Genomic DNA, 11,476 nt, shown 5'->3' with positions numbered 1-11,476 from the left:
ACCAAGAATGCAGGACATTTGGTGACACGTTTCCATAGCACAAGCTCCCATGATCTAAACACCAATGACAGGAAAACTGGTGCCATTATGTATTGATTTTTTTGGGGGATAAACAGCGGCACAGGGCAATCTTTAGATGTTACGTGAATGCAGGTAGATTGATGCCAAAAAGTGCCTCAATCTACTTGAATTCACCTTACTATATGATCAGATATATTAACAAATTATAATATCGGAAGATGATCATAACGCAGGTGAAAAACACATTGGGAATTTGAAATGATATAGAGACTTCAAGCATGTTTTATACTTAACCATGTTTTATTTACATAATTATTATGTATAATAGCAGGACAGTGATGGAACCAAACAAATTATTAATAATACATTAATATCAATATGTTACAATACAATTGATGGATCTGCTGTATTTACATCAGACTGCCTGACTTTACATTGACCAAAATTACATTTAGCAATGATGCATGCATGTCATTACCATGTCAGTGTTATGGGACAAAAGACTGATTGATGCTAATGCAAATGCTTTAACCCTCAGATTAGCAGTGCTTGGGTACTTTATATGCTAATGTACTCATTAAGAAAAGTCTTTCCAAAGACTTAACTTACACTAGTTAACCTCTTTGTAAAGGTAATTAAAAAAAATAAATATTACAAAACCCCCCTCTAGTCTGTTCAACATTACGAAAATGCTTTCAATAAAAGGTAAACATTTGTTAAAAACACACAGATGAAACGGCTTATATGCATTGGGAAACACAAGCAATGCCCCACTTTTTAAAGTTCACGCTGTTTAAATATAACTGCATATGTGCCTGTGCATACAACTGCCACCTAATATACAAACACATGGTAAATCACTTATAATACCCGGACGGTTGGTTTCGTTTGACATTTGGAATCAGCAGCTTTGGTTACCTCAAACTTCCTGTAAAAGGCTCCAAAACAGCGCCATCTGGTGTTTCAGGTCTGTAATAAAGACACCGGGGGCCAAAGGTGGTTGACTGCAATGCAGCACGAATACACAGCTTGTCTTGGCAGTACCTATTTCCCATGCAGCACTAGGTGAATGCCAGTCCCAGTATCACAGTATGAAAACTCCCTATAATATTTAATGATATGATTCGGAAATACAAATGGATGCCAGTAAAAAAAATCATGATTGAAATAATCAGGACATCTTGCAACAGGCTTGTATTTGTCACACGAAATGACAGCTTACGGTTCGTATTTCTGAAAATCGAGCCCTAACGTGATGGGATGTCCTCCACGTTGCCAGTTGAGGTTTAACAAACACGGGTTGCCAGCCAAGGTTGCTTGTGTGTGTTTATGTAGGTTGCTATGGTCAGCGTTTTGATGTTAACGTGAGAGTTGAAGAGACTCTGAAGATCTGAGGCAGCATGGTGCTCAGCTGATAAAACATGTCCTCTGAGATACTCTGGTGATAAAGAAAATGAAATAAACCAATAATAGTACATTTATGGTCTCAAAGTATATGGTAATAAACCATTCCAGTGATGCACATGACAGCACCATTATCACAGATTGGCTTTTATTGGTTACATAGAGACGAAAAGGTGTTTTAAAAATGTGTCTTAAAAAGTTTTGGTTTAAAAGACCCCAAAACGCTGTTGTCGTGTAAACGAAAAGCCAAAATTCCCAAAAGCTTTCCTGAAGCGCAGTCATGTAAACATCCCCTAATGAGACCAAATCTTACCTGTGGAACAAGGAACTGGACAGTCCGTGAGATTCCTCCATCCCAGGATGCCATTTCCATCATAAAACCTGAAAAAGCAATATAAAGTTAAAGGTGCAGTGTGTACATTTTAGAAGGATCTCTTGACAGAAATGCAATATAATCTACATAACTATATTAACAATGGTGTATGAAGACCTTATATAATGAACTGTATTGTTTTTATAACATTAGAATGAGACGTTTTTATCTACATACACTGCGGGTCCCCTTACTTGAAAGTCACCATTTTGTGCCGCCATGTTTCTACAGTAGCCCTAAACAGACAAACTGCTCTACAGAGCGCGTTTTGTTACTATTGTATTTTGTCTTAAACAACGACATGTTTGTCCTGCGGTGGCTAACGTAGCTTCTCTATGCGTTTCGGTAAACTGTTATTGCAATTCATAATCTCACTGCTAGATGTCGCTAAAATCTACACACTGTACCTTTAATATAATAAGTCATATAATAAAACTAATAATATTACACAACAACTTCGAATTTGACCCATCGTACAAGCCTTATAGTATTGGTGGCCAATGATTAATTGTGACTAATTGCATACAAAATAAAAGTGAGTTTTTCCATAATATAATATAAGTGTGTGCTGTGTGTAATTATTATGTATACATTTATGTACATTCATGTAGGTATTTAAGAAACATTTACATGTGTATTTATTTATATTTTATATATTATATATAAATAAAAAATATATATAAATAAAACCTCTCTGAAATGTATACATGTGTTTGTTTCTGTTTAAATACACATAATAATTACACACAAAACACACTAATATTGTTTAAAAAGTCACTTTTATTCTGTATGCGATTAATCACGATTAATCATTGCCCACCACTACCTAATAGTAATTCCATGTAAGGGGACTCTCTGAAATGTATACATGTGTGTGTTTCTGTTTAAATATACATAATAATTACACACAAAACACACTAATATTATTTAAAAACTCACTTTTATTCTGTATGCAATTAATCACGATTAATCATTGGCCACCACTACCTAATAGTAATTCCATGTAAGGAGACTCTCTGAAATGTATACATGTGTGTGTTTCTGTTTAAATATACATAATAATTACACACAAAACACACTAATATTATTTAAAAACTCACTTTTATTCTGTATGCGATTAATCACGATTAATCATTGCCCACCACTACCTTATAGTAATTTCAAACCGTATTAATAGCTAATAACACAAATTATTATTCCTAAATCGATGAGAAGTCTAACTAATAAATGATTAATCCATGTTGAATGATATTTAGTCAATACTTGTGCATTTTTGCTCACCTTTTACACACTTGAAGACAAGTTCAGCACGTTTCAGACACCAGGGAATAGTCATCTCCTATAGGGCAACAGAGGAAGAGAGGGAGGAGAGCATGCATTATTTTTTTGATGCATGATATCAGTGCGAGTCTTTGTTTAAAAGCTACTGTAGCTACAACTAAACATAGGACGTGACATAAACTCCAGAACTTCAATTTTCAAATCTTTAAAGGAACACACCGACTAATTGGGACTTTAGCTTGTGTTGACCGTATCCCCAAGAGTTGGATAAGTCTATACATACCCTTTTCATCTCTGTGCGTCTTGTAACTCTCTGACGCACCCACCGCTAGCCTAGCTTAGCACAAAGACTGGAAGTAAATGGCTCTAGCTAGCATACTGCTCCCAATAAGTGACAAAATAACACCAACATTTTCCTATTTGTATGTTGTGATTTGTGTGGTCGCAGCGTGTGCAGATAACAAGGTCATATGAGACACAGCCATCTTGTAATCGTATACACTGGGAACTGTATTCTCAGAAGGCGAAGCACTGCTACTTGGACGAAGTGATTTGCTCGCAGCACCTCAAAGCCCCATGGTGAGGAGCAGAGAGTTTGCTCAGAGTTGTGCTAATCACTCCGCCCAAATAGCATTGCTTTGCCTTCTAATGTTGCATTCACACCAACCACGGTAGAGGCTGCAAAAATGTGCTATTCGCGCATAGACATTCACACGGAAATTTGCATCATGGGAGGGGCTTCTGCGACTCCGCTCGCTTCATGTAATCACGTCACTACTACAGCAAGGTCCTGATTGGTTAACACGGCCAGAAATCCGCCATAAATCATCCGCGCTTGCCGCCTCTACCGCATCTGGTGTGAACCCTGCATGAAAATATAGTTCCTAGTATGTATACGGTTACAAGATGGCTGTGTCTCATATGACCTTGTTATTTGTACACGCTGTGACTATACAAATCACAACATATAAATAGGATTATGTTGGCTTTATTTTGTCACGTATTGGGAGCAGTGTGCTAGCTGGAGCCAATTACTTCCAGTCTTTGTGCTAAGCTAGGCTAGCAATGGGTGCGTCAGACAGAGTTACGGCACGCACGGAGATGAAAAAGGTATATATTATGGACCTATCTAACTCTGGGGGATACGGTGAATAAGCTGAAGTCCTAAAAAGTCAGCATGTTGCTTTAAAAAAATTGCATTTAAAATCCACTTGACAGTTTAAAAGTCTATGACACTTCTGGAGACTTAAACATTATCTGACAATCTGGATGACCGGGGATGTAAACGGAGCGAATCCAATACTTGTTAAGCAACATCTTCGGTATGTAAAGTGTACAAAAACACATTTTCCATGCTCAAACCTTTAGCCCTACAACCATTGGTTGATTTTGGCAAGAAGAACATTTCCTGAACCATGAACATTCCTCAACATCAGGCCGTGGTCAGAGAGGCTGTGTTTGAGGTTTTACTTTCACCCATAAACTACGTTGGTCAGCCCAAATGGCCTTCTCCGAAATAGACCACGTCTAAAATCAGACGAAGGCTGAGCATGTTAAAGACTGCATGTTTGCAAAAGGCAAAAAAAGGACACATTTTTCTAGTTTTGTAAGCTCCCTAAATTTGGTACGACCATACAGCAACAAAATGTTCAATAAAAAGTGGAAGAGTTTAATTCAAACAAGATTCATAAACCATAACATTTTTATATAACTAAGATGCTGTGATCTGTCAGTTATGTTAATAATAACAAAAGATCAAAACTTGACATATATATCATTTTCAGACCTGTACAGATGGTTTTAGGCTTTGAAATTATATTAAAAAAAGTGTTTAATTCCTCAAATTATACCATTTGTGTCCCATGAAAAAATAATAGTAAACTCGTTCGTACAAATATGATTTATTTGTGTTTTTGTGGGTGAACTGACTCTCGTCTTACCTCAGACATGTCATGTACCAGCAGCAGTGGGATAGTGATGGTGGTGATGTCATGGGTGCAGCAGACTTTTAGGATGTTCCTCAAGCCCATGATGGCCGGGTCTCGGGCTGTGATGTTTCCAGAGCGAACGTTATCGTCAACACAGAGGTGGAATACGATGTGAACCTCAGACAGGTTTGAATGGCGGGTGATGTAAAATTCACCTGAAGAGAAAGTGAGCATTATAATGATTTTTAATCACAAAATGTATTGCTAGAATGCTAGAGTAAACTAAACGTGTAATACCTGGGAGAATATTGGAAGAATTTCGATCTATAATCTTATTTTTGTCTTCGCTGCCTCCATTTCTTGGCATCTCTATTAAACAAAATTAAAAAGTTAACTAAATTAATATAACATTTGAAGTTCAAACAGTTAGCAAAATGCAAATTTATAACAGTAAAATACAGAAACATTTGCGCAAACGTATCAAGTTACGCTGCAGCAGGCCAGGTCGAATGAAACTGAACACTTCCTCGCGGAAGGTCTGAAGTTGGATATCTGATGGTGCAATGCAGAGGTTTTGGTTTCACTTCCAGTTGTTCTGTCACTCACCGGGCTGCTCTTTCTGCTTGCTGCTGCGTTGAGCTCGAGCGTACAGCACCACCTGCTGGATGATCTCCAGCTGCTCATCCACCCTAGGGAAGTGGAAATCTGTGCACTCTTGGGACACCGTGGCGAAATCTGATACCACAGAAATAATGCAGGATGCTATTTTAGGCCACATAAAATGAAAAACGATGTGTTTTGTGACATAATTTATTAGTACCTCTTTTGATGCCACTGTATGAGTTGACCCTGTTGTCAACCAACAGCACAAGGCCACAGAGCGATGTGGAGTACAGCGAGAGAGCAGTTTGCAACCTCCGCAGTTTTACCCCACTGCTGCTATGGCGACGGTGCTTACAAAAGTCCAGCACGTGGGATCTCACCAGCCGCAGGTTGTGCATGGTCTTAAGTTGAGCCCCTGAATGACACATATCAGTAGCCATTATATTTAATTTATTTACTGAGAAACAGTGGGCGTAAATGACTTTAAACCCATATGTAGTTAGCAGGTGACTCTCTACCTAAGTGGATGGTGAAGCTCTCCTCCAGCTGTCGCTGCTCCTCGAAAAGTCGAGCCCCCGTCTCGCCTGGCTCCCCCCGCTGTCCCGGCTGCACCTTGATCTCCTCGCTGAAACAAAAAGAATAGTTACTATATTTTTGTGATCAATCACAATAGCTGGGTTTCCATCAAAACGTGAAGTGTATCTTTTCAAAATTCGCAATAAAGAAAAACATAAGATGCAATTAGGTGCATTTCCATGAAGTTGTTCAAGTTATACATTTACTAGCAGTGCAGCTTGTAATTGCCAAACTGAATGCTTTGCACAAGAAAAAGAAATGCAGAATTTTTGATGCAGGCACTAGCATCAAGGGCACTGCGACGACGTTGAGCCCACGTCAGCTGATAAAGCTAAATAATCAGTCACGTGGGTTTAATGTTCACTACATTAGAATTTATTCGGCAAATGTGTTTCTAAACCTTGTGCAACAATGTAAACAGTCCGTGTTACAACTAACCCCGCGTTAGTTTTTGCCCTGTGCACCCCTACTGCACATTACTGGAATCTTCCTAAGGTTCGATTGGTTAGTAGGAATGCTGTGATCGACAGATAATGGCTTAAATGACTCGATCGGTACTTGCTAAATTTGCCAATCTCATGAATCGATCTTTGTATCGATGTATATTTAATTCATACAGTAAAGACTGTGAAGTGTTTTATTTTTTGACTACTTCATGTGCTTATTTATTTGATTCTCTATTAAAATACATATCAGCTTGAAGAATCGGTATCAGCATTGGTATCGACCAATCACGAAGACAACAAATCTGTAATCGGTATTGGCTGAAAAAATCCTGATCGGGGATGTAACTATACTACTAAACAAAAACATTTTGGCTACTGAAAACTGGGTTTCAAATATGAAAACAATTCACTCTTGCTTAATGTGCTGACACACAGACCCCTGATTTTAGTGTTAAGGGCAGTTCACATTATAACGAAAACTATAGCGTTAACTATAACGCTACCTATCTTAGCGTCCACACCACTAAACGATAACGATAACTTTACTTAGAAAATGTTCGGTTAACCAAACCTCTGGCTCTATGTTGTTTCTTCACTCACTTGATCGAGCTGTTATTGGGATTCTGAAGGTCTCGATGAAGTTTCATGACCCACTCCTGATACTCTTGTTTCTGGATACCCGTGACTTGTTTTAGTTCACTGGCCCACTTGTTCTCTAGTACCTTTGCATTATGAACAAAGATAAGAGCAATGATGTTTTTATTATCCCAATAAACATACAGAAGTAGTTTCAAACGGGTCTCACCTGCTGTGCGTCAAAGTGCTGAGCCGCCACAGTATTCACATCTTGGTCACACAAAGTCTTCCCAAGCTCCTGCATGACTTTATCCATCTCTGCAGCCTGCCTGTAAGGACACAGTCAAGTTTTACATACTAACTTACACTACCTGTCAAAAGATTGGACAGTAAGACCTCATACACACATACCTTTCCTGAAGTTTCTTGAGCTCCATGTCTCTCTCACTGATGAGCTCAGAAACACTGACAAAGTAACTGTGTTCTAGGTTGAGTAGGGTCTCGGAGGCAGGAGAGTGGATCAGCTCGTGGTACACACTTGCAAAATCCTCGTCCCAGCTGGGTTCCTCGGGACGGGCATGTTCCAATGTAGTCTACATACAGAAAATGAGAAAAACATGTGTGACCCTGGACCACGAAACCAGTATTAAGTCGCACGAGAATTTTTGTAGCAATAGCCTAGAATACATTGTAGGGGTTAAAATTATTGATTTTTTTTATGACAAAAAAATGACTATATGTATTTATCAGTAGTAATATGTGTTGCTAAGAACTTCACTTGGACAACTTTAAAGAGAGGCGATTTTCTCAATATTTAATTTATTTTGCACCCTCAGATTCCAAACTTTCAAATAGTTGTATCCCGGCCAAATATTCTCCTATCATAACAAAACATACATCAATGGAAAGCGTATTTATTCCAAATAATGGACCCGTATGAGGTTTTGTGGTCCAGGGTCACATATAGGTTTGATCAAGAACAAGGAGGTGTATTTGACTAGTTAAACACTTGTTCTGCAGCAACTGGTCAACTAAAAACGGTGGCTGCCGTATTAATACGAATACGTCAAAAATACATTTCTATGGACAAAATATGTTTTAAATATAAGCTAAATACATTTTGTAAAAAATAAAGCTTAATTAAATATATTTTTGAAAATTTTTAATAAGCATTTTCAAAATGTTTTTCAGGGGCAACAAATACATTTCTAGTTTTACAACCCATACAGCAAAAAAATAGATTTTTTTATACAAAATAAAAATGTTTGTTTGTATAAGATGTATATGTATTTATACAATTATAAGTATATATCTTGCAGTTGAAAATATATTTAATTTTAACCTTTAAATGTTTACAGATATACAAAGTTTATATATATAATTTTTATTATATTTCAAAATATACAAAAAATTTTTAAGAATATATTGGTTACATTTTTTTTATATATATATTTCAGCACATATATTTTATAACATATAATTTTATTGTATTATATCTAAAATATAAATAAATATGTAATATATAGACTGTTTCAGCAGTAACAACATAAACAAGCGGCTGTCGCTGTCCGCACGTAACTTCCGGTAAACTCCGCTAAGAATAAATAACAACAAAGTTCTTTAAACGTAGTTTATTTATATAACAACCAAAAAAACCTAGGAAACCAAAACATTTGTTGTTTTCGACGAGGCATTTGTTCAAGAGATCAGTTTAGCAACTAGTCAGACCATTAAAAAAACGAAACCGGAAGTAAGGTTCGGATCCAGACGTGTATCACGTGCGTCCGATAAAACCGTCTATATAAAAAAATTGCCTTATGGGTATGCACAAATTGAATGTTGAATGACATTGAATGTCATCTAAATCTCATCATTACATCAAAATGTAATGGTTGGTGCTGTGGATAGTAAGTGAGGTGATGTTGGCATATTCTTTCTGGTGTATTAAAGTTGCATGTGACGTCATTTTTTATGATTTACTGTTTTCTACATAAAAGCATCTTACATAATGTAAAGAACATTCTGTGAAAATATAACCTTGAGTAAGATCATTTCAAAGACTAAAAAAAAAGAGTGAAATCAAACTTTGATGCTCAAAATCTCAAGTTTAAATTATAAGACTTTAGCCCAAATTTTAATTTGTATTTATACATTTCCTTTTTTTTTAAATCGTGCATCCCTGCATTTACAGGGGAACTGAAACATATATGAAAACCTTGTTCTTATACATTTAGCCTACACACTTAAAACAGTTTGGAAGCTCCATTGCTCCTATAAATACAAACATATGAATCTTTATACGCAAACAACCAGGTGGTTGTTTAAAGGCCATTCGATGGGCTTTAAATAGTTTGGAAAGCATCCACGTGTATTTGCTTACGGCAGCAGTAAAAAAATTAATGACTATCCTGTATGCATTCGTAGCTGTGAGCCAGCAGAAGTTCGTAGAAAAGGGAGGGGGCGGATTCTGCTTTCTTTTTATAAGTTTGCTGGAGCAAGTGGAAGCAGGATATAAACTGCAAAACTTTAAAGTGCAAATGCAGATGGTCTGCTTGACCTTCTTAAATATGAAAACAGGACAGATATTGTGTTCCAAAGGAATTTCTAGTGTTGACAGAATGAGTATCTGATTCATTTAAAATAAACTAAAGCATCTCTCTGAAGCAAATAAAATTTCTGTTCACGTCAAATAATCTTTTATATACAGCCTAATAAACCACATGATAGTGTTTGAGCTACATCCAATAAAAATACAGTTATTGGGTTCAAATTGCGTCCATACCTCAGAATAGGCCTTGGCCCATGAATTTGTAAGTATGTTGATGTCCACCTGTCCTGTTGTGAGTCTCTCAAGGGCTGCCTCTGCTTCCCTGTCATAGTCCTCTAATGTTTCCCTTTCTATAAAACTGACCAGCCTTGTTTTCAAGTCTGAAATTAGGAAGAAATGTTGCGTAATTCAAACATTTGTGTTTTATTGCATGTAGCTAATTTAAAGTTTAAATAAAGTCATAAATAGCTCATCTAAATATATTACCATTTTCAACAAAGCAGGGCATATTATGTAGCAGCATTATACGTCCATGAAGATCATTCACATTTTCTTGAAATGGAAACTGAAGTGGCACTTTAAGGACACAGTCATCTTTTCCTGCCTTGAACTCAAACACAAACTCCTTTTCAATAGTACTGGGTTTCCCTTTGTTTTTCCTCATCTTTGCCTACAATAAAAAAAATATATTAGATTATATACTGGTAACGTTAGGATGCTGACAGTAATAAAATCACATATCATAATAATGTATGACAATGATTATGTATAGTTATTATAAGATATACAACAATAAAAATATTGGTACGGAGTTAGATTGCTAACTTACACCACTTAAGTAGCACTGGCATAAATAGGCAACATGCTCAATAAGTTCATTGCAGTACAGTATACACATACATTCTGTATTGACGCCGTTCTCTGACTTATCTTTCTGCTAAATGTTTATGACCTAATGCACCTAGAAATGTTATATTATATATGTAACGTTATAGATAAAGATACCTAATTCACAACATTTCAATGATTTAAATAGCATGCTGCACACATCACATTAATTCAGTGCTTCGTGAGACGAGCAAAACACACAACGACCACATGATCAATTAAATATACTTGAAAATAACATTGTGATTATGTTTTTTTATTTTTAAATTTATGTTTTTAATGAATATCCAGTGAATTCTCCTGCATTATTACCTTGCGAGCTACTTCCGGTCTCTCTCCGCTTGTTTCGCTCGGTCAGCTGACCGGCTAGTTTACTGTTGGTATCAGCAGTTTCCACACGACATGAATAAAACCTAAAGTTAAAATAATTCCGCAGTCTTGACGAAACGAATTTTTTAGAATTCATTATTATGCGACATTTCTTACCGATATTACTTGATATTATTTGTTGAAAGTGTTTCGGGCTATACACAGCTTTAGGCTTGTTCGACTTCATGCAGCGCCGAAAGAACCGACAGGCGGATGACGTCAAAGTACCGCGAGCGCGATTCGAGAAAGCATAATTTCGACTTGCTCTCGCGGTACTTGACGTCATCCGCCTGTCAGTTCTAGGCTTATGTTTTTTTATTGCCAGTGACATAATCAATACACATCCTAATAATTACGTACATCAAAATATGGAATAATAATTTGTTGATTAAATATATAAAATTCATCATATCATTATTTTCATTACAAAACACCAACTTAATAAATAAGTTGACTAAGTAAT

General features: G+C 36.6%; 1 protein-coding gene across 1 annotated transcript; it reads right to left on the bottom strand.

The window, feature by feature from the left end:
• Positions 1 to 298: 298 nt before the first annotated feature.
• On the bottom strand, positions 299 to 11,106 carry ferry3 (FERRY endosomal RAB5 effector complex subunit 3). The gene is made up of 14 exons (XM_055192915.2): positions 10,957 to 11,106; positions 10,243 to 10,426; positions 9,991 to 10,136; positions 7,620 to 7,801; positions 7,438 to 7,537; positions 7,233 to 7,354; positions 6,129 to 6,235; positions 5,828 to 6,025; positions 5,614 to 5,742; positions 5,305 to 5,376; positions 5,020 to 5,222; positions 3,080 to 3,137; positions 1,739 to 1,806; positions 299 to 1,459 (listed from the first exon to the last, which is right to left on the bottom strand). Exons 2-14 carry the CDS (start codon positions 10,418 to 10,420, stop codon positions 1,367 to 1,369), a joined length of 1,656 nt encoding a protein of 551 aa, XP_055048890.1. The 5' UTR covers positions 10,421 to 10,426; positions 10,957 to 11,106; the 3' UTR covers positions 299 to 1,366.
• Positions 11,107 to 11,476: the final 370 nt, after the last annotated feature.

This window comes from Misgurnus anguillicaudatus, chromosome 6, assembly GCF_027580225.2.
Source record: "Misgurnus anguillicaudatus chromosome 6, ASM2758022v2, whole genome shotgun sequence".
Classification (NCBI taxonomy): Eukaryota; Metazoa; Chordata; class Actinopteri; order Cypriniformes; family Cobitidae; genus Misgurnus; species Misgurnus anguillicaudatus.
Note: the sequence above shows the minus strand (reverse complement) of the source record. Positions and strands in the feature narration are given on the sequence as shown.

Excerpts from the sequence above, each read along its gene's own strand:
- ferry3 (XM_055192915.2), bottom strand. The coding sequence starts at position 10,420 with ATGAGGAAAAACAAAGGGAAACCCAGTACTATTGAAAAGGAGTTTGTG. Across the intron at positions 7,355-7,437 it reads AGCACTTTGACGCACAGCAG|GTACTAGAGAACAAGTGGGC; the intron begins GTGAGACCCGTT and ends CATAATGCAAAG. Across the intron at positions 3,138-5,019 it reads TGGTACATGACATGTCTGAG|GAGATGACTATTCCCTGGTG; the intron begins GTAAGACGAGAG and ends GTTGCCCTATAG.